Source organism: Salvia hispanica, chromosome 5 (genome assembly GCF_023119035.1).
Source record: "Salvia hispanica cultivar TCC Black 2014 chromosome 5, UniMelb_Shisp_WGS_1.0, whole genome shotgun sequence".
Classification (NCBI taxonomy): Eukaryota; Viridiplantae; Streptophyta; class Magnoliopsida; order Lamiales; family Lamiaceae; genus Salvia; species Salvia hispanica.
The window spans coordinates 8,722,459-8,745,888 of record NC_062969.1 but is presented as its reverse complement, the minus strand read 5'-3'; the positions used below and the strand labels follow the sequence as shown (position 1 = coordinate 8,745,888).

General features: G+C 35.3%; 3 protein-coding genes across 3 annotated transcripts; 2 read left to right on the top strand and 1 right to left on the bottom strand.

The window, feature by feature from the left end:
• Window positions 1–649: 649 nt before the first annotated feature.
• On the top strand, window positions 650–2,759 carry LOC125190470 (RING-H2 finger protein ATL65). The gene is made up of 2 exons (XM_048087789.1): window positions 650–2,341; window positions 2,447–2,759. The coding sequence occupies exon 1, from the start codon at window positions 986–988 to the stop codon at window positions 2,174–2,176; it is 1,191 nt and encodes a 396-aa protein (XP_047943746.1). The 5' UTR covers window positions 650–985; the 3' UTR covers window positions 2,177–2,341; window positions 2,447–2,759.
• Window positions 2,760–7,571: 4,812 nt separating this feature from the next.
• On the top strand, window positions 7,572–12,022 carry LOC125188535 (probable CoA ligase CCL6). The gene is made up of 19 exons (XM_048085452.1): window positions 7,572–7,765; window positions 7,858–7,921; window positions 8,349–8,438; window positions 8,532–8,588; window positions 8,668–8,716; window positions 8,799–8,875; window positions 9,039–9,078; window positions 9,177–9,271; window positions 9,366–9,530; window positions 9,609–9,719; window positions 9,811–9,898; window positions 9,991–10,057; window positions 10,134–10,209; window positions 10,288–10,405; window positions 10,501–10,746; window positions 10,841–10,980; window positions 11,142–11,324; window positions 11,409–11,528; window positions 11,601–12,022. Exons 1-19 carry the CDS (start codon window positions 7,620–7,622, stop codon window positions 11,646–11,648), a joined length of 1,980 nt encoding a protein of 659 aa, XP_047941409.1. The 5' UTR covers window positions 7,572–7,619; the 3' UTR covers window positions 11,649–12,022.
• Window positions 12,004–13,663, bottom strand: LOC125188536 (cold-regulated 413 plasma membrane protein 2-like). The gene is made up of 4 exons (XM_048085453.1): window positions 13,418–13,663; window positions 12,721–12,828; window positions 12,539–12,609; window positions 12,004–12,444 (listed from the first exon to the last, which is right to left on the bottom strand). The coding sequence occupies exons 1-4, from the start codon at window positions 13,606–13,608 to the stop codon at window positions 12,191–12,193; spliced, it is 624 nt and encodes a 207-aa protein (XP_047941410.1). The 5' UTR covers window positions 13,609–13,663; the 3' UTR covers window positions 12,004–12,190.
• Window positions 13,664–23,430: the final 9,767 nt, after the last annotated feature.

Genomic DNA, 23,430 nt, shown 5'->3' with positions numbered 1-23,430 from the left:
AAATTTTCAATGTGCAAAATAAAGCTTCTTATGCCTTTATTTCCGTGAAAGATCAAATAGCTACTTTTTACAGTCAATGGACATTTCTATGGAATTACTTGTATATACTCCATAGTCCATTACATATCCCATAGACCCATATGCAACGCAACAGTAATTTCAGTCGTGTCTTGTTCTAGCTGTAAACAAAGTTCTTATATCTAGCAAACAATAAACCAATCTTAATTCACGACTAAATATGAGCTACTATTAATTACTTCACGAGTTTCACTTTGTTGTGCACAACTTTGAATATTACCCAACTCATTTAATGTCACCTGAACCCAATATAGTTTACAAATATAAAATGCAACTTGGTAAAATAATTACCAAAACCAAGAAATGACCTGCGTGAATCGGAAAACATATTTTTAAGCCACACACATTTCACCCTCAAAAATTCAGTCATACTAGTAAAGCAAATTATGAACCACATGGTGGTGCAGTGTGAAAATGCAGTGAAGCAAAATATTCAACTACCCAATTAAATGAAGTCTGTCGGCTTCTCATCAGAATTACTCTCATTCATAAAGGCTGCCATTATTTAGTTGAGACGTCTTCCAACAATATTTATTATTGCTCTATCCCCATCACCCTCCAAATCTCAACTCCATTTTTCTCTCTCTCTTTTCATTTTTATTTAAATATACATAAAATGTTCTGAAATTTGAGGAACAGCTGCCACCGGCGGCGGACTGGAATCCGGCAGCGGCGCCGGCGTTGGTTGAAATTGATGAATCGGATCGAAGCAAGGCTTGATTGTGAATCAGTGAAATTGACACACACACACACACAAAAAAAACACATTGGTTATATTATTCTCCCACAAACATAAAATCCGACGTGGCAGGCGCCCACAAAACTCTTAACAAACTCTCACCTTTCTCTCATTATTTCCACATTCCATTAAAAATTTAAAAACCCTCACTCGCATCTCTTCACCACCATGCGCCACCGCTTCCCTCTGCCTCCAGCTCCGGCGCCCCATCCTCCGTCTCCTTCTCCCAAATCCTCCGCGGCAACACAGGCACAGACAACGCCTTCTTCCGCCTCCCCGCCGGCGTCAAAGCTGCCGGTTGACTTCAGCCCGCCGCTGATCGCCATGGTCGTCATAATCGCCACGGCTTTCGTCATCATCACCTACTCGCGCCTCCTCTCGCGCCACTTCATCCACGCCTACCGCCGCTACCGGCGCTGGAGGCGGCGCCGGCGGAGGTACGTCCCGTCGTCGTCCGCCGGCGACATCGAGTCGCCGCCGTATATCTACGACCCGACCGACGCGTTCCACGTGCTGTCGCCGTACGGACTGGACGAATCGATCATCAAAGGCATTCCTCTCTCCGTCTACACGCGGAAGAGCGGCTTCTACGACTGCGCCGTGTGCTTGCTGGAGTTCGAGGACAACGACTACGTCCGCACGCTTCCGGTTTGCTCACACGCTTTCCATGTCGACTGCATCGATATATGGCTGCGCTCGCACGCCAACTGCCCGCTCTGCCGCGCCGGAATATTCCGCCCGGACTCGCCGTTCACGCCGCTCATGGCGGCCAGGATCCGACCCAGCCTCGACGATATCATAATCGAGAGCACCATTTTGGAGCCTCTCTCCGAGATCTCTGCGGAATCGGAATCGGAAGCTGAAGCGGAAGCGGTTACAGAAGGAGAAATCACTCAGGAACCCTCGCCGCGGCGGAATAATCAATCAGAGGACAGGTTTAACCGCCGCGATTTTCTATTGAAGCGATCGTATTCGTTCGGATTCGAACGGAATTTAGGATCGGAGAGATTAGTGCTGGAGCCGGTGACATCCTCGCCGTGGCGGTACCGGATCGGCGGAGGAGGAGGAAGCGTGTGGAGCAAACGCCCTTCCCCGTTCAGCTCGCTGACGAAACATAGGGTTTTCTCATTCCGCTACTACCGCGGCATGAAATCCCCATTCTTCCGGCGGCGGAGCATCGGCAGCTTCTTCCCCCTCTCCGAGTCGAGCGGCGGCTCGTCGCGGCGGACGAAATCGTTCGCCAGCCCGATGTTCATGCGGTCGTCGGCGGCGGCGGCGGGAGCGCTGTTCTCGTCGAGCCGGCTGCGGAGCGGGGATCCGGAGGCGCTGCTGTCGCCGGAGAGATTCAGCAAACGGTGATGCGGGCGACACGTGGATGGCTGAGAATGAAGGCGCGAAAATTGCTGTGGAAAAAAAAGAAAAAATTAATGGAAAGAAAAGTCTCATGTGGGAAATTAATAGCGTGTCTGGAATTTCTGAAGGAGGCATTAAATGGAGGGCCGCATTTAAACAATCGGGCTGTCTGTACGTATTTGTATAATATACTGTACATTTATTATTTTCTTAGTTATTATACGATTCTTTTTCTTGATTGGTGGAGAGGCTTACCGAGAATCATTCATGCTCTAGATCGGTGGGAATCGGAAGTCCGGCGGCGGCGGAGGTGGTGGTGGTGGTGGAAATCCGACAAATGGAAGTGGAGCACTAAAAATGGTTGTGTTTGAACGTTGAAAGGAATGGGGCATGGTAGCACTATATGGGGTGCTTTTGGGGGTCAAATCTATGGTGAGTACAATTGTTGATCGAGACTAGGATGAATTGTGAAATTGGACTTTTGGGGATTGTAGGGGGAAATGGGGGTGAGTCACTAGTTTTGATGCTCAATTTTGATGATATTGTAATCATAGGTTCAAATGAGAAGTGAGCACTTACCTTTTTATTCTTTTCTCTTAGTTAATGGTTGGTGTAATGATTTAAGATGTTGATATGTTTGTACTTTTACATGCAAAAGGTTAAACACCACCAATTGAAAAAGAGGAAACGATGAGATTATTGGATCAACTTAGCAAAAAGATAAATTCTTTGTGATTTAAAAAATCTACTTTCCTAAAACAAATCTTTGATAATCTAGGATTGAAGGTGTGCGATACTCGTAGTTTCAATCTTCAATTTTTAAGGTCATAAGTTGGTCAAGAATTTAGATGAACTGGCATGGAGAGGAGGCATACGTGGCACTTGTAATGAAGTTGTAGGTGCTTTTGTGTACAGGCAGTCATAGGCTAATTAAGTAGGTAGCATAACTAATTAGCAAATTATTTACCGTCATTTACCTTTGCCTTTGATGGAGGGGTAATCAACAACTAACTTTCTTAACTTGTTTACATTGCTAACTCGTCAATGCAATGTATTAAAAATATCAAAACGATGACATAAAAATGTCAACATATAATTTTATTTACATATCAATATACTGTGTTGACATTATATGTTGATATTTTAATGTCATTGTGTTGACATTTTTAATACTCTGCGATAATGAGTTAGTAAAGTCAATAACTTAAAAAGTTAGCAATATCCTCTTTCTCATAGGTTTTGAGAATCTTCAGGAAGAATAAAATAGCAAGAAAAGAACATAAAATATGCATTCTTGGTTGAGCAAAATGAACATGAATATACCATACATCTCCAGTTCTACAAATTTGTGTGGAATTAGAAATGCAACAAGATACTCTGTGTAAATTTGAATCCATATTCATAAGAGCATCCACAATGGATGCTCTAGTGCATGCCCAGTGAGAGCCCTAGTGGTTGCCACGTCAGCATGCCCTATCTTTCCGCAATGGTGGAGCCCTAGTGCATGCCCTATCTATTATCCATTTCTCATTTCAATTTTAATTTTAATTTTTTTTATGTTTACCAATTATAAATAGCAAAATTATACTTCTAAATTAAAGAACTAGAAAAAAACATACATTACTTAATTTTTTTCTAAAAGAAGTTACAATAAAGAGGTACAATTTCAACGACCGCTACGTGTCCAAACTTCTTCAATGTCCGTCGGCGGATGGGCCTCTGGAGAAACAACTCTCGCCGCATCCTAAACTGTCGGCGAAAAATCGGCGCGCCCCACCGGGGATGTTCGGTGAAGTAGTCCTCGAACAGACGTTGATGAGCTAGGACATGCTCTCGATGGACGGATGTCCGTCGGCGGATGGGCCTCGGGACCTGCTGTTCGGCTTGCTCTTGCTCATGTATTGCACGAATACCGGCGAGAATATGGTTTCCGAAAGCAAACATTGCGCGTTCCATAGACCGACCAATATCTTCCCCCCGGAAACATTTTGGAAAAGTGAGTGAAAGAGATATTGCAATGGAGAGAGAGTTGAGAGAGATGTGTGGGAGTTGTGTGAAAAATGAGTGAAATTAAGGTATATTTATAGAATTGAAAAAAAAAATTCAAAAACGCGTTGATCGGGCCAACGCGTGATCGGGTGCGCCTCTGCAATGGGCGCCCGATCGATCGGGCTCGCGATCGGTCGCGACCGAACTCTCGGTCGCGCTCGGGCGTGACCGAGGCCTGCAATGGATGTCCGACCACGCCCGAGCCCGATCTCGGGGGCGTGGTCGGTATCCATTGTGGATGCTCTAAACAAAGAGATCAAGAATCATTAGTTAATTACTAACTAAAATGAAATTTTGAGTCATTTATTCATATAGTATCATGTTTGGCATCAAAATTTACATGCTATACTATGATTCGTCCTCTTTACCACATCAATGCTCTAGTTGATGAATCAAATCTCATGCCTGAGCAACAAACAAGAAAAGCAATTAGGATTCATAATTGAATTTATGTGATTCCATTCCCTATTTATCATAAATGAGTCAAAAAGAAAGCATTTGGCAACTTCATCTACGTTGAACTGTTCCGAATATAACGTTCAGGAATAGTACTCTCCATCCAAATTGTTAGATTGCTTTTGAGTTAATAGAACTTATTAGAGTTTCTGACAAATAACTATCAAGAGTGAATCCATTCTTCATTATATCATCCCAAGCTTTACAGCCAGAGAAATTTTCTTTGCCTCTATAAGTCACTTCATCTGGATAGACCCTTCTAGTTTGCAATTTTTTTTTTTTTTTTTTTATTATTATTATTATTATTATTATTATTATTATTATGTATTGTCACAGAAGCAATAGATTGTTTAATTATGTATTTTTTGCTTTGTACATTTTCTTGTTTAAGATAGTAGTAGTATCATATAAGAGGCCATAGAGAAGCCAAAACTGAAACTTATCAAACTATCAGAGTCCAACAAACAAGAGATAATCTATTTTCTTTAGATCAAATATAGAGAAAAAATTCTGTATGTTGTATTAAAACAAGTGCTAATGTAGGTATTTTAAAAATCATTGCATCAATCTCGCGTGTTTATTTTTGCTTCGTACAATCCAAATTTATCGATCTCGCGTGTCTATTTTTGCACTCCATGCAATCCAAATTTATCGATCTCGCATGTCTACTTTTGTACTCCGTACAATCTAAATTTGATTTTGGTGGTCTCACCTTGATACGACCCTATCTACGTACACAGTGTGACATCTCCAAACTCTAATTCATGAAATTAAATAAAAAATAATAATTATTAAGCATCATCGACATGATAAGCATAGTCAATCGAACCCACAAAACGCGCATGTCTTTTTGCTCAAATTTTAAAAATATGTATTATCGACTTATCGTGATATTCAACATTTAGCAACTCTAACTACTCAGTAGAACACGACAATAACTAATTATAAATCTTGAAATTGGTTTTCAATATTGTTACAGAGCACACATATTATCGAAGGGGGCAAAAAATAATATGGCCATGGTCCACCTACCTAAATTTTCAGCTATGTTGAATGTACTTAAAAATCATTAATAATAACTTGTTAGTCAATAAAATTGTCTACTCCCCCCGTCCCACAAAGATTATCTCATTTTTTCATTTTCGTCCATCCCACAAAATTTATTCCATTTCACTTTTTACCATTTTTGCAGTGGACCTCATGTTCTACTAACTCATTTCTACTCACATTTTATTATAAAACTAATATATAAAAGTAGGACATACATTCACTAACTTTTTCAATTCACTTTTCATTACATTTCTTTAAAACCTGTGCTCGGTCAAAGTGAGACAATTTTTGTGGGACGGGGAAGTATATATTAGTTGCAACCAAGAGCTTGTTCACAATTTTGATATTAACATAAAAAGACACAACTATGAACTATATTTGTTGTAAAATTATGATGTTTAAGATCCTTTCAATGATGTATACTAATTAAATTTATAGCTATGGCATTATCATTACATACAAATATGTCTAAGAGCATCTACAATGGGGCGGAGGATGCGACGGACGATGCATTCTTCGTCCCTTAGTCTGCCATTGCAGCACCATGGACGATGCACATTTTATCCTTCGCGCTCTAAGCATCATCCGCAGATTATGACACGGAGGATGCATCCTCCGGCCTATCCTCCGTCTCTTAGTCCGCCATTTTAGGGGGTGCGGACTATAGGGCGGAGGATGCACACATTTTTATTTTTATTTTTAAATTTTTTTTGTATTTTCTTCTAATATATATCACCAATTTTTTTACTTCATTTCACTCCTTTCACTCCTCTCTCTTCCTCATTTCAATTTCTCTCTAAGTTCAATAATGAATTCCGACAATTTTTCATTTTTCAAGCACAAAAAATAAAAAATAAAAAAAATATTGACAATAGGATTTGCCTTTAATTTATAGTGTTTTTATATTTATTCTTACTAATTGATATGTTTGCAAACATAAAAAATAAATATTGTAGTGTTTAAATATTCAAATAATAAATAAAATACTTAAGATGAGACTTAGGGCGAACTACATTCTGCCCCATTGCAGATGGAAGGGGCGGATGATCAAATGTTGATGTGGCAGTGCATAAGGCGAGGCTTAGGGCGTCGCATCCTCCGCCCCACTGTGAATGCGCTAATACAGTGATTCTAACGCATCACATTACTATACTAAAACGAATTGAATTTCAAGATATACTATAGTAACTCCTATGAGTAGTCTTATCTAATTTGCTCACTCATAAATGACCGATATATTTAATGCTGACCTAAATACTCTCCAACCAAAGTCCAATAATCATAGAAAATATGGAATAATAATACGCGTAAAACTTTTTTTACGCGGGGCTACAAAAGATGACAAGTACAAAGGCAAAATTGCAAAAATACTTAGACCATGAAAATGCAACTTAGTTAATAAGATATTTTCCTTCTAATTCATAGTAAGTCGAAATTTGATTTGATTTATCATGAGAATAATATAGAACAACCATGACAAATTTCCTTATAAAAGTTCTGCAAAAAAATTGTTGAAAAAAAGGACGAAAATTGTGTGTTAGTAGTATTTATTAACTTACAATAATTACATAACGGAAGCATATTAGTATCTGATTTCAGTGATACAACAAACACTCTGTGCATCAAACAAAAAAGAAATTCAACTTTAAAGTTGAATTTTTTTTAACCAACCTCAGAAATGAAGAAATACAAATTTTTAGTATTTCATGAAACTGGAAAGTGGCCATTAATGGGAAAAATGTTCAACCACCAACATAAATGAATTCAGTTGGGAATTCTCATCTGTAAAAGCCTCCCATTCATAAAGGCTGCCATTATTTAGCTGAGATGTTTTCCACCATATTTATTACTGCTCCTCCAATTCCCAACTCTGTTTTCCCCACTTGTATGCAAAATGGAAGATTATGTGGTTAAGGTCCAGGAAGCCCGGCCGGCGGCGGACGGGAAGCCGGCGGCGGGGCCGGCCTATCGCTGCATTTACGCAAAGGATGGGCTCATGGAAATTCCAGCTGCAATCAACTCTCCATGGGATTTTTTCAGGTTCTCTAACATCTTCATGCACCTTTCACTCTCAAACTCTCAATAGTAGTAGTATCATTTTAACTCTAACAATGCTCATAATTTATGTGCAGTGAATCCGTTAAAAAGTTCCCAAAAAACCCGATGCTAGGTCGCCGTCAACTCAAGGATGGAAAGGTATCTCCTATTGTCCGAGAATCGCTAAGTTTGATCAATGTCTGGTCAATCGCACAACTTTTGAAAATTACCTATTACTATCATAATTTTGATTTTTTTTCCTCGATTGTCCATAATCTTAGATTTAGTGTATGGTATGACAAACGTATAATATTATGTAGACTAAACATTTGTCTACTTTAATGAATTTGTTTACTACAATTAGTCAGTCATGTCTTTAATTAATTTTTATACATTTACATGCTACGTTACTAAATTAGGACATGTAGCACGACAATTTTTTTTGCTATGGGAATATTAAGAAAAATGTCAAAGTTATGATATAATTAGTAATTATAAAAGTTGCAATCAGAAATTGGCGAAACTTTAGTGTTTTTTTGGGCAATTTGCCCTCAAAGATAGTAATATTTAAAAAAAAAAATGGCAGGCGGGTGGGTACAGTTGGCTAACTTACCAGCAAGTCTATGATGCAACTATTGCCATTGGTTCTGCTATGCGACGCCGTGGCGTCAACCCTGTGAGTACTTCTTCTTTTCACCATTCCTACATGTCATAAGATTGTAAATTTGTAATAGAAAAATGAGGTGGTAATAATGTTTTGTTTGTCTAGGGCGACAAATGCGGCATATATGGGGTTAACTGTCCTGAGTGGATCATGGCAATGGAGGTAGTCAAGTTCAAGAAATTTGATCATCTTATCAATATTGCTATTCTCTTTTTTATAAATCTCGTTTTATCGTCTGCAGGCGTGTAATAGTCAGGCTATTACATATGTACCACTGTATGATTCACTCGGTGCGTTCCACATTTTTCTGCGAATTTTAGTAGGCGATGAAATGGCAATATGTTTGAATTCGTGTATTGTCTGTGTTTGCAGGTGCAAATGCAGTGGAGTTCATTATCAACCATGCTGAAGTGTCCATTGCTTTTGTCCATGAAAGCAAGTTTCCTGCTGTGAGTTCTTCTGTCGTATTCGCTTTTCATATCTATCTTACCATGTATATAATCTGAAAGCTTAGTTTTCTCATAACATTTTCCTTTATAATGTTAATGCTGAGAAAGACGGAAAACAGATTGTAATTGTATAAAATTGTCTCATTTATGCATCTTTGTGCAGATACTAACATGTCTCTCCAAATGTGCCTCAAATCTAAAAAGTAGGTGAATTCATGGCTTGTGTGTGTGTGTATTCGCCTTATTTTTCTGAATCCCTGCTCGGAAGCTCATGTAACTGAGACATGGTTTGTTTGTGAAGCTATTGTCAGCTTCGGAAAAGTTTCTGACAAGCAGAAGGAGGCAACTGAAGAGCTAGGTGTCACTTGCTTCTCATGGGAAGAGTTTGTTTTATTGGTTAGTATGTCATCACAAAGAAATGCTTAAAGCATCGATGTTATTACCTTATTTTAGACCTTGTGTGTAGCCAATCATCTTTCTGTTTTTGCAGGGGGATTCAGACGGAGATCTTCCTCCTAAGAAGAAGACAGATACATTGACGATAATGTACACCAGTGGCACGACAGGGGAGCCAAAGGGGGTCATTCTATCAAATGGTGCTTTTATGTCTGAAGTCATGTCTATGGATCAACTCCTCAGAGAGACGGACAAAGCTGTAAACCACATTTCTTCCTCATCGATGCCTTTTAGCCTTGTTCTGTAGTATTGTATGCTGAAAGCATGGATTCTGCAGGGTACTGAAGAGGATGTGTACTTTTCCTTCCTTCCTCTAGCTCATATATTCGATCAAATCATCGAGACCTATTGTATCTACTCGGGCTCATCCATTGGGTTTTGGCAAGGGGTATGATCGATATTTGTGCTTACTCAATGTCTACACAATGGTTTTGTACATTCAACGCCTTGGATAAAGCTGCATTGTGTTGAACTCGCAGGATATTCGTTTCTTGATTGAGGATCTTGTCGTCTTAAAGCCAACTATATTCTGTGGCGTTCCTAGAGTTTTTGATAGAATATACACAGGTAACGTTTCATTTTCCGACATGGAGTTGGATTAAGATTGATGAAGCATTTTTCTCACACGGCGTTTTGTAATTTCTTGGTGTGTGCATCAGGCATAATGGATAAAATCTCAGCTGGTGGTCCACTGAAGAAGTCACTTTTCCATCTTGCGTACAACTAGTAGGTGTTATTTCCACGCGTAAATCGTTTACTTTTTCCTACTGAATCTGAGGGATGATACACAAATGATTCACAGTAAACTGAGGAATCTGGAGAAAGGCCTCAAACAAGAGGAAGCATCTCCACTTTTGGACAAGCTCGTTTTTGATAAGGTTGCCACGCTAACTTTCTTGAAGTTCGCCTATATTGTCCATTCAGCTTGTTCTCATATCTGGTCTGGTTTTTTTCAGATCAGACAAGGATTTGGTGGACGCGTTCGACTTATTCTATCAGGAGCTGCACCTTTACCTAAGCACATTGAGGAGTTCTTGAGGGTGACATGCTGCTGTGTCTTGTCACAGGGCTATGGTATGTGTTGTTTTGCTAACCTTTTAGCTTTGGCCTTTCCTTTCCTCGTCACGGATGATGAAACAATGCTTGAATTTTTCGTGTATTTTTTGTAGGCCTCACAGAAAGTTGTGGAGGATGTTTCACATCTATAGCCAACGTATTCCCTATGATAGGCACGGTGGGGGTTCCTATGACCACAATCGAAGCAAGACTTGAATCTGTGCCTGAGATGGGATATGATGCTCTCTCTGCAGTCCCCAGAGGTGAAATTTGTCTTCGGGGAAACACCTTATTCTCCGGCTACCATAAACGCCAAGATCTCACGAATGAGGTGCTCGTTGATGGCTGGTTCCACACGGGTATGCTTCTTCAACCATAAAACACGCGCATACACACATCCTTTCTCTGCTGACAAAGCACGGTTCTCATTCACGACACTGGAAAAAAATGCAGGTGATGTTGGTGAATGGCAGCCTAATGGAGCCATGAAGATCATAGACAGAAAGAAGAATATATTCAAGCTGTCACAAGGCGAATACGTTGCTGTGGAAAGTCTCGAAAGCACTTACTCACAATGCCCTCTCATTACATCGGTAAGTCAAAACGTTGCCTATTTCAACAACGCGGCAAGCGAGTATGCCAAGATAGTATGGCATCCCTAAATATGCAGTTGAAATCATTGGTAAGGGGGTGCTGAAGCCCCCTCTACCTCCCCCATGCTGATTGAACTAACTGCAGCCATTTTTGGGCATAGATTTGGGTGTACGGTAACAGCTTCGAGTCATTCCTAGTGGCTGTGGTGGTGCCGGAGAGAAAGGCACTTGAAGATTGGGCAGCGAATAGTGAAGAGAAAGGAGATTTCACGCTCCTGTGCAATAACCCGAAAGCAAGAAAATACATTCTGGACGAGCTCAACAAAACGGCGAAACAACATAATGTACGCTCTCACCAAGTCCGATTTACTGTCTGATTGTAAAGCTTCCGCACTTCTCACTTATGCATGCTGTTTGTGTTTCTTCAGCTCCGCGGCTTTGAAATGCTGAAGGCCGTTAGCCTAGAGCCCATTCCTCTCGACATTGATCGGGACTTGATCACTCCAACGTTCAAGCTTAAGAGGCCACAGTTGCTCAAGCATTACAAGGTAAGTCTTGCTAAATTGTTTTGTCGCATGTCATGTTGTGAATGCGACATCTGACTTGTGTAATGCATGCAGGACTGCATTGATCAGTTGTACATTGAAGCCAAAGGTACAAAGCTATAGGAGCTGCATCATCACCTTGTTGAAGATCTGTTGGTGTTTCTGTTTTGAGGAAGAAATGAAACAATTTCCCCAGCACTTCTTATAAACTCGTTCTACTATGTGTTAATATGTTACTGAATACTACTTTCTTGCATATATCAAGGCTAAGAATAAATGGTTTGATGAGACGTTGTAGACAGATTCGGTTTATAAGGCGTTGGTAGAATTCAAACCCGAGACCTTTTTCGATCTCTTTTCTCTTGATCAATCTGTCTAGTTATCATTCAACCCCTACAGAGATCAAGGTGGTTGAGGGTCACTCTTGTACCATTTATTCTTCCAGTTTTATGTATACTTTTTCTGGGGCAATTCAAAATGAGTTCAAACTTTGTTCATTCCAAACAATCCTTCAATACAAACATAACAAATGAACATACAATGTTTCACTGTGTTGGGTACACAAGAGCAATCAAGACAGCAACAGTTGTTTCCAAACATTGATACACACATCTCACACTGTCTGAACTGAAAACTGAAGCATCACACTAAGCTCCTTAAATGGCCTAAAGAATCCAAATCACGAGTGCCCAAACCGGGTAGACGAAGAGGAGGAGGATCCCAATAGAGTTGGAGAGGCCATTGCTCTTGGTGAAGGAGTTCCTGAACCCTCCGGATGCTCGAATGTGCTCCTGCAGCAAGTAACATCCGATCGCCAGGCAAATGAATAGTCCAATAATGCCACCCCTTACGGTATTTGCAAAGAAGCTCGGAGCCACCACTAGGAGCAAGATCAGAGATCCAGGCAATTCCAGCCAGTCTGCAGCAATGAGAGAGGGAGGGCAGGTCAAAAATCATACTCATGTTGGAAGATGCAAGGACATAAATTTTGTAGTAGGAAAGGTGGATCTTACCTGGGAAATGCTTGGGAAAGAAGAGACGTAAGACAACGGCTATGAAAGCAATCCACATGCCAACCTCTCCACTGCAATGTGATCAGCAAGAAAGTATTAAATTATACTCCAGTACACACTAACTGTTAAAAGAATGAAACAGAAATAAGGGTTATATCAAGCAGGGACGAGTAGTCGAGTACCTTAGTATACCGAACAACCATGAAGGAAGACTGAGGTAAATGTATGGGATTAAGAGGGATGTGAGAATGTTGGTTTTCCAGTTTGTACGATCCAAGATTAGTAAATAACTGCAGATGGATTCAGAGAAGAAGCTTACAAGCTGGAAATGGATATAAGAAAATAACTAATATGCAAATAAGGCAAGAAACCATTTGAGCCTTTGGCTGTTTCAGTTGTAAACAGTATACACACACACATAGATGTGTTATGTAAGGTAGCAAATAGAGCTAAACAGAAGGCAAGAAAGGATAGGTTTTCACTTCTTTTGTGTCATTACAATCAAAGCTAGCTTATTGGATGATGATGATTCTGGCTACCTTTTTACATGAATCTTAGGTTTACCCCTTTGAGTTTCATTTTGTGATCCAACTTTTGTGTGATTCTATCTAAAAAGAACAGCATACCGTATTTCACACTTTTAAGAATCTAATCAGTTCCCCAATTTATAAACACCAATCAATAATTTATGTTTCTTTCCCAAGCTCTCTCCAAATCACCGTGCTTAATTCACCATTTATGAATTATCAATAAAACACTAGCTATATCTCTGAAGCAATTATTCCAGAACCAAATCCAATCACCAAATAAATGATTAAACAAACAAGATCCAAAATTCATGGAAAACAATCAAAATATGTGATGGAAGAGACAACTAACATTGCGGCAAAACAAGCAACCCATTTGAGAAATGAAGTCCCAAATCCAAGGCCGCCAAGCTGGATGGCGTGATTGGCGAACTTCTTCATTGCAGTCCCAACATCATTGAGATCAGAAGTGAGCAACTCAGTCGCTGCTCCCAAATCAGAATCAGTCTTCATTTTCAAATAACCCATCTTCCCACCCACCATACTGCTCACCAGAATATTCAAGAAAATTAATCAGATTGAACTGATGGTTTCTGGATGAGTTAGTATTTATAAAAGGGAATAAGAGAGTTGAAGATTAGATTTAGCGGAGATATTAACAATCCGCCACGTGGATCTCAATTATTTGGGTAGATTCACTCACAACTTTATGCCAGCTGCCCATTCTCTCTATCTCATCTATATTAAATAATTAAAATTATTTACTACTAATCATAATTCTCATTTATTTTCTCATTGATATCACTTTGAAAGGAAATTACATAGCCAAGACACTTTAACATAATCTTATAAAATAATTCTAAAACTAATCATTTGTGTTTAATACACACACTTCAAAAAATTATGAACTTGCACTTCTGCATCTTACACAAATCACAATCTTCAAATTAAGAAAATGATCAAAATTAGATTGGTTTTTACCACAATTTGTCCTCAGTAAATTCACTTCATTTTCAATAAAAGAAATCGGTGCACTGTCGCAATCCTATTTTAGTTGGATTTTTTCAATTTATTATTAAACATTTAGTATAATTAGTGGTTGGAATTTAATCGAAAATGGACCTATTTTTGGTACCTGATAATGAAATAGCAAATTGAGATTTTGAAAACGAAATTAATATTTGACCACCGAAGTTGGAAAATGTTATTCATTTCTTAACATTTGGTTGATAGGCACATGCATGATTTTTAAGTGACATGTTGAAGATAAAGAAAGCTTACGTGCACGAGACAACTTTAAGATTTAGTGAATCATCACTATTTCAACTAAAAATTGTTTTTTAATATATAAACTGGATTCTTATAACTGATTTTAGTAATCAAGTAAGTGTGTTTAAGTTGAAAATTAGGAGTTGAACATTGGCATGTGTCACGTACTTGTGATGTTGTGCAAGGAATTGGCCAAGTGGAACCATGTCCCTATCAATTATCAATCTTATAACTCAATCTCATCACTGAATTAATTCAATAAAAATTGGCTAATGGGCCGTCACACTCAATTAGTCCGGCCAGTTCTTAATTTCTTATCACTAATTGGGCCATTTTGTTAAAATCACCATTTATTTCTAATATGGGGCCCTATATGATTAAATGATAATGATGTACTTACAAGAATAATGACTCTCCATCAATTGGAGATGTTATATTAGAGTTCCGACTTTGATTCGGATTTGGGGTATAATCTTAATTGACAGTACTATGATTCTGGGTTATAATCTAATTGGCAGCACTATGATCCAGTCAATGACGGACCTAGGAAATAGAAATCGTGGGGTCGGATTAAAGAATTAGTACTCCCTCCATTCCACGGTAGTTGAGTCATTTCATTTTCTGCACTTGTTTTGAAAAAATGATAATAAATAGTTAAAATGGAGAAAAAATAAAGTAAGAGAGAGAATAATGTAGAGAAGAGTTTTAACTACATTATTCTCTCTCTTAATTTACTATTTCTTTACTTTAACTATTTATTATCATTTTTCTAAAACGAGTGCAGAAAAAGAAATGACTCAACTACCGTGGAACGCAGGGAGTAATATATAGTACTTACTAATTTAATTATTACTATTATTTAAAATATACTATGTTTTTAAATAATTAGTATAAAATTTTTTAAAAATTAAAATTTATTTTTATTTTGTTATGCACAGTAGTTAATTTTAAAATGCAGGAATACATCATAGGACAAGTATACAACTATAATTTACTCATAAACTACTATAGCTTAATGAATTACACATAGATTAAACTGCCATATAGTACTTAAATATATTAATTAGTTATAATATAAATTAAAATTTTAAAAAATAAATAGTAATAATACAACGGCGCCTTTCAGCTTCTTCCACAATTCTCTTTCCTTGATTCTGCAACATTTCTCATCAAGCTCTCTTCTTCAATTAAACTCTCTCCTCAAGTTCATTCTTTTTCTTCACTTCCACAATAACACTTTCTCTGTATTTCTCTCCTCTCCTTACTACTATTTTTCTCTAATTTTCAAGTTACTCTCTTCCTCATTTCTCTTCAATAGAGATGAAGGTATACCTTTTGTGGGGTCGGAGGGCGGAGTTTCCCTCAGTTGGCTGTCGATTATGGAGCTTCACGGCAACACTCACGGACCTGCGGTGGGGTCGGCCGACCCCGTGCGACCCCACCTAGGTCCGTCATTGGATCCAGTACTTACTAAAATCTCAAAAATTGTAGTAGTACGTTTTCAATTTATGCGTTATTAAATTATAGCTCTAATTTAAGGGCGCAGAAGACAAAAGATTTGGAGCTCTATTATTGATAGCTCATTTTTAAGTCTATTACTTTATAATAACATATCATGAATAGGGGGGCCTCATATTCGGAAATCAAATTATTATTTGGGCCAGTACTATTGTTTATGCTCTGGCGTTGCCATTCTTAAACTCACTACCAAACATTGGAGTTTACCGATGGATTTACCAATAGACTATGATAAGTCACTCATAACTGACAAATTTTCAACAGACTATTCGTTAGTAAATTTTGCAATCAATTTATGTTTACTGACGAGTTTTCCTGCTTTACGGATTGAAAATTCTATCACTATATATCCCACAATTTTTTTGCAGTGGCCTTCATTTTTCATTTATAGGGCTATAATGTTTTAAAATTTAAAAGTTAATAAGTATACATAGCATTTTTTTTTATATGAAAATAAATGAAGAGTACGAGAGTATTGAATTTAAAATATTAATCCAATTGCGGCTAAGTCAGTGACGAACCATATCCACCCCACCATGGCCACCCCTGTCCCTATAAGGCTACGAGCTTGAGAAAGAACACAAATTGTGAAGAAGAAGATTAATTGTTATTGGGTTTGTGCAAGTATTTTTCAATTATTTGTCTTTGCCATTAATGAAAGCCCAATTTACCAGTCGCCAAGTGTTAGCTCCCTATTCACTTTAGCCCACTAATTTTCAAACCAAACATGTCCTCTTAATGTTGGGAATGTAAAATATCTCTCTAGCTCGCTCAATGAACAAAAAACTATTATGGCTATGATAAATATGCATACAAGTACAACAGTATTATAGTACTATCTCTCTATACAAGATATAATCATGCTCATATATTACTTTATAATTTTAAATTATTACTATGTTATAGGATAAAACTATGTGCAAATCATTCTTAATTGTTCTATTATGAACAAAGTACCAGTATGTGGTAAACAAAAAGTGTGACCATATATCACAAAAAATAACATCTAAAATAAATTAAGGAATGATATTGAATTGTCAATGTCAAGTATCCTAATTACTCCCTCTGTCCCGGATAATTCGTCTTACTTTGATCGGGCACGAGTTTTAATAAATGTAATGAAAATTGAGTTGAAAAAGTTAGTAGAATATATATGGGCCCTACTTTTATATACAGTATTAGTTTTATAATAAAATGTGAGTATGAATGAGTTAGTGGAATACGGGGTCCACTACCAAAAATGGTAAAAAATGAAATGAGACAAATTACGTGGGATGGACCGAAATAATAAAATGGAATAAATTATCCGGGACGGAGTGAGTAATTAATACAGTAATATTTCAATTTTGATTCGGATGGTTAACTGAGAAAAAATCAATGTTGTAGTAAAAGAGAATTTTTTAAAAAATATTGATAACGAGATTATTATTCAGCGATTTCAAAACACTGCATTCCATAATATTATTGTTATGTAAAATTTCGGCATTATTTTATTTAAATTTCTAGTGTGTGTAAGTGGTGACTGGTGAGCAACATCATTGTAAAGATCAAACTCCAATATCCAGTGTATTAGTATGAATTATAAATTGGACGTCAAATATTTTACAACAACAATAAAAAATAAGAAAGAACAACGTCATAAAATCGAGAGATTGCCTACCCAAGAGGAAAAGTGTATTATAATTCTCAGACAGGCTTAGTCTCTTGATTGTATATCTAATTAAATATACATACATCCTATAATTTTGTAGATGTGTATATACATTATTCATATTCTAGTAGAGCTACAAGATACGTGTCACCTGCGATTGTTATAAAAGGTTAGTTTGAAACTTTTTAAGCCGACATTAGGTGTAATACACATTTTTTTCTTAATGTAGGTGTGTTATATTAAAGCAAGGATAAACTTTCCACTGGTTTTCTCCCTTTATGTCTTAAATAAATATTTAATAAATTCGAACACAATCTTCTACGTGTCTTTATTTAGTATGGTATCTACACGTTACTTAATTTTGAAACTAAGTCAATACTATTCCGTTCAATTTAGTGGAATGGTATTGCTCCGGAAATTAGAAATAATCATGTAATATTTTTATCTCAATTAAACAAACCATATTCGATGGTCTCGATTTAGAAAAAATTAGTGGAGCATTTCAAAACCATAAAATTCTATCATTCAAAAAGTGTTTTAAATGATTACTCGGAAGTAGGCCAATTTGGAATATATACCCGTGGCAATGTAGAATTAGACCAACTATGTTTATTATTCTATACGTATATATATACACATGGAGAAATAAAAAGTATCGAGTGTAGTTCAATTTTTTATTGAAGAAAAAATAACGGCGATAATTTTTATTACTACGGAGTACGTAGTTCTATGTTTCTATGGATTGGTTGTTTTTGTTTGGAGAAGGTATTAACAATTGACGAGGTATCCCTATGTATTTTTTTCAAAAATGCTCTATTTTATGTTAGATATATAATATGCAAACCTGTAGCTGTAAAATTATATGCCAAGAAATATAGTAAAATTTTTATATTTAGAAATATCTAAAACGACATGAGAAATGGGGAAATCATTTTGTTAAAAGTACAATATATAATATGCAAACCTGTCGCTATAAAAATCATTCTGTCAAAAAATATAGTAAAAAAAAAAGATTAATTTTTTATATTTAGAAATATCTAAAAAAGACAAGAGAAATGGGGAAATCATTTTGTTAAAAGTACAATTATTTAGAAGGAGACAAAACCAATATATTTTCAATTTTCAGTGAACATAGCCATCAAATCAAGAGCATCTGAGTACAGAAAATGCAACCATAAATCGACAGTTGGAGGTTGGGACCATATAGATATAATTGATTAAAGATTTTTTTAAATGGAAATACTCGTAGTCCATTCAAATTCTAGAAGTCAATATTTTGATAACAATTAATTCATTAATGTTACTTTAAATAATCCGAATATAAAATATTCATATTGCTTGTTTGAATCAAAAAAATACTACTATATCTTACCTAACAGAAGCAATTCAGAATAAAATAATTTGAGTAAGCTACAAATCTTGATCGCAAAATGGGGCACCGTATTATTTTTTATTCTGTTTATTTAGATTTTGGTGACAATGTGTCATTCATTATGGTGGTAGCGTAAGCGGTTTACCAATACAAAAGGAAAATGATATGTGTATTATTTCACCATATATAAAAGATGAAAATCGTTTCTTTACCAAATTTGAGATTTACTTTTTGGGCAAAGTTACCGGCCTTGAATGTTAAGTAAATCACTACCTCTAACCTCTTTAACTAACACATGTCCCCTAGCTACTTAATTACGTATCTTTTCAGTTTAATTTTAAACAAAATAACCTGTCCCCTAGCTACTTAATTACGTATCTTATCAATTAAATATATAAGCAAAAATGACATCTTTTACTAAAAATAGAGTAATTCCATTATATTAGTATATTGAGTAGTGTTTCCCATCTCCGGGAATGATTATTCATATGAATTCCCACGCAATTACAATTTAACAAATCAGATTTTCCACCCTTCATATGTTTATCAATTTCAAAAAATTCTTAAAAATAACTGTGAAAAATCAATCTCATTAATCTACATTTATTTTTTGTGTTATATTCAAAATTGTTATGGACATTACTGTTTTTATAAATTACATAGAAAACCAAAAACTGATTTATTGTTTTATTCATTTTATGTGAATCTATAGAGTCAAAAGAACAAATCGAGCATTGATCTTAATTATTTCATAGATCTAATGCTGTCCATAAATTATTTTGAAGTATTAAAATAAAAATAAATATAAAAATTAAAATTATAATGTTAACATGGATTAAACAAGAGTGTTGCCACATATGACATATGCTATGGTACTTTAACATTTCTCATATTCAGTTAATAAATTTTTTCGAGCATTTGCCACTGAAGATTAAATTAAATACAGTATATAATTATGATGTGATGGGTTGCAATTTTGCGATATATTAAGGCCCTTGACTAGTATCAAAATTTGAAATAGCTCAATTATTACTATATATGTAATGTAAAGAGAGAAGATTGGAAAAATACCAGTGAAAATAATAATAATCAACCATGTTATCACCATTTATGCCTACGTATATTAGTGGACTTATGACACTAACTAAAACATGCTAAACGTAGATATCATTCGATGAAATATTTACTAGGCCAATTAACTAGTTCAACTTAAATTATTGAAAAACTAACCAGTAAGGATTGAGATCCATTAAATTTGAAGCTACAATTTGGATAAGTAGAGTGCATCATGCTAAAGTTCTAGTGTTTTCATTTTTATAACTAAATACCCAATTTATAATTTTTATCAATTTAAGTGTTTAGTTAATTTTATAAGTAAATAGTACTCTCGCTTTTTTTTTTCTTCATATTTTTGCATGGAGAGTATGTTATTTGACTTGAAAAAAGAACTTTCAGCTGACCTTAATCCAAATATTGTGATATTAAAAACTTTAATATAAAAAATGCTCAAAAAATGGTATAGAAAGGATTATTTTTTATGAATATAAATAAGAAACAGTTATTGAAGCTTGAAATAGTGTTTCAAACCCGACAGAAAATATTTTTCTATATGGGTAATTTTTATACTTCATTATAAACTTTTGGTGTGTACCGAGAATAATATAGTACCAAAAGTATCATACTATTACAATTATGTAATTTAAACATTTTATCAATTTTTGTAATTGAAACCAATATCAGAAATATAATATTCTTTTAAAGTATTCCATCACACCTAATCCTAATTATCGTCAATACACTGATCAATATTTAGGCACACCCAATTCAATTGTTTGGTTGTGTATTTTGTTAAAATTATAAAAATAATATACTTATTAAGACAATCTTACAATTAAACTAAATCAAATCATACACTATTTAATGGGGTAGTGAAAAATGTACACATAATTGTGCATACATAATCGAGTGTTTTTTTTACATTTACACTGAAACTCGATTTATAAATATTAGTTAATTTAAAATAAATTACATACTAATCATTTTGCAACAATTAAAAAAATGATTACCTTAAATAATCGCATATTTACAAAAAAAGATATATTGTATTATTAATTCGAATCAAGCTCGAAATCATGTTACAATTTAACATAAAATTTCTATATCATGTTTTTTTATTGCTACATATAATTTCATATAAATTCCAACTAAACGACTGATAGCTTATGAGTTATGACCGATATAGTTTAATTTTATAAGTATCTTAATGAATAAGTTAATGTGTTGAATAAAATACACAACCAAACAATCGAATCGGGTAGTGCCTGAATAAAAATTAATATTATCAGTAATTACTAAAAGTAAAACTATATACACGCAACTAATTACAAACTGAAAATAAACTAACATGTTTGGTACTTTAAGTATTTTACTGATATATTTTAAAACTCAAATGTATGGGACAAACCAAATAATTGAGGATATAATTCAAAAATTGCACCTTTAATTTGTTGTCTGAATCAAAATTCAAACTTAAATAATGCATATATAAGCACTTAATGCATGCCTGCCAGCCCTAGGCCAATTAGGACTTAGGCTCGCCTAAGCATTTTTCTCATAAGTACCAATTAAAATCAAGCATAGCTATTAAATGTTTAAGGTTTAGCTAATTTCGACATCTTTATAGAATATATAAACTTGTATCAAATTCTTGTACATGGGCGCGTTCGCATCGAGTGGAATTGGATGATCTAAAGTAAATTTATGCTCGATGTGTATTAAACAATATATTGAAAGATGTGTTGACTAAATTTAAGATTTACACTTTTAAATTTTAAGTAGTTCATATAGATAAATAAGATTTAACTTTTCATTAGTTCGTATGGATGAATATTGAATATAAGCTTAATTCATCGAAAGTTAATATATATTGCTAAGAAAGTTAGTTCGTATGGATGAATATTGAATATAAGCTTAATTCATCGAAAGTTAATATATATTGCTAAGAAATATGTTTAGAATTTTGAAAACGTAGTAGTTTAATTAGAAATTAGAATCATTATCTGGTTAAATATAATATGCACACTCTTTATATAATTTTCTCTCTCTATTAAAGTCTTGAGTAAAAAACTGTTTTAACATTGGATCAAAAACAGTACTCCATATTGATCAGTAATATTTGATCGATTAATTACAAAATAAATAAGTATAATGTTTGACGGTGAGATTGATTTCTGCAATTCTACCAAATACAACCTCGCATAAATCAAGAGTGTCATGTCATTTTTTACCAAATTCGTTTGATTGATGATGCGTTTGATAAAAATTTGAAAGATCTCATCTTTGTAATTGTCTGAATACTCCTAAGTTCGTTATCTTGTATAAATTCATTGAAGTTGGAACAAATTAAAGTCTTTAGTTGAGTATTCATCTTGTATTTCATGACATTTTTTGACAAACGATTAAATATTATTTTCACACCAAAACATAGTTTTTCAAGGAAATAGCAATTACGTGTGAATTATTCCGGCGCATGCATCTAACTCTCATTCCCCTGGAAATTGCTAATAATACAATCATACTACAAATCAGTGAATCACACTCTCTTTACACACGTATCTGTTTCAATTTGCAGAGCTTTGACATTTTCAAACACCCGTCTGCTTACGTCACCTCCAACAAGTCGTGGCGTCACTTGGTTAGATGCCAGCTCACACGTGGCGGGATCTCTGAAATTTAGTCAACGGGCAGGATCGAATTACGTGGCTCTGCAAAGGACGTTCATTGGGCGGGGAGTACGCTGGCCCCACCGGCCTTGGCTTTTCGACGGCTGACTTTATTTTCTCAATAATTGTAAACAAAATGTGAAAAGTTCTATTGCGGTTTTTGTCCGATGTTTCTATCTGTGGGTTTACCTAACTTTGAAAATATTGGAGATGCATTTTGGGGACATTAATGCCGATGATTCACATTTGGATAATATGTGCATTACGTGCTTACTTACAAAGATCAACCTACACTTTGTCATCATAATATAAATTTACAATTGCTTTAATAAATCATAATTGTTGCTAAAATCATAAAGTTGTGTTCGTTTTAGTAATATGATCCTAGTTTGTACTTTTGCAGTTTTTTTAGTGCCATAATGCTAGTAACCATGTGCTTGAAGTATACTAATTTCTTCATTGGTTTGGATGATTTTTTTGCCACATTTTAAGTCATTTTGCTCATATAACTAAATAAATTATACATATATCCTAGCAAATTGCTCCTAAATATATAATCTACCGATTATCCAAAATAATTTTAATCAACCAATCAAACTAAACCACCTTTGCACGATCATTGTATTTTAAATTAATACATAGTGCTTATTGGATAAAATATAACATTATAATTCATTGCTATCGTACGTACGTAGTTGAAAGATTCTTGAGTTGATAACTTTATTAACTTATATGATATCAATGGTTATGCTGATTCATATGTTGAAAATTAATTACTAACATAGATAAACCTTGTCGCTTCTAAGAGAAGTAAGATCTCAAAGATTTATATA

Coding starts and splice junctions, on each gene's coding strand:
- LOC125190470 (XM_048087789.1), top strand. CDS start 986: ATGCGCCACCGCTTCCCTCTGCCTCCAGCTCCGGCGCCCCATCCTCCG.
- LOC125188535 (XM_048085452.1), top strand. CDS start 7,620: ATGGAAGATTATGTGGTTAAGGTCCAGGAAGCCCGGCCGGCGGCGGAC. Junction 8,439..8,531: donor GACGCCGTGGCGTCAACCCT/GTGAGTACTTCT, acceptor TTGTTTGTCTAG/GGCGACAAATGCGGCATATA. Junction 9,899..9,990: donor TTTTGATAGAATATACACAG/GTAACGTTTCAT, acceptor TGTGTGCATCAG/GCATAATGGATAAAATCTCA.
- LOC125188536 (XM_048085453.1), bottom strand. CDS start 13,608: ATGGTGGGTGGGAAGATGGGTTATTTGAAAATGAAGACTGATTCTGAT. Junction 12,829..13,417: donor GTTGCTTGTTTTGCCGCAAT/GTTAGTTGTCTC, acceptor ATCCATCTGCAG/TTATTTACTAATCTTGGATC. Junction 12,445..12,538: donor CTTTCCCAAGCATTTCCCAG/GTAAGATCCACC, acceptor TCATTGCTGCAG/ACTGGCTGGAATTGCCTGGA.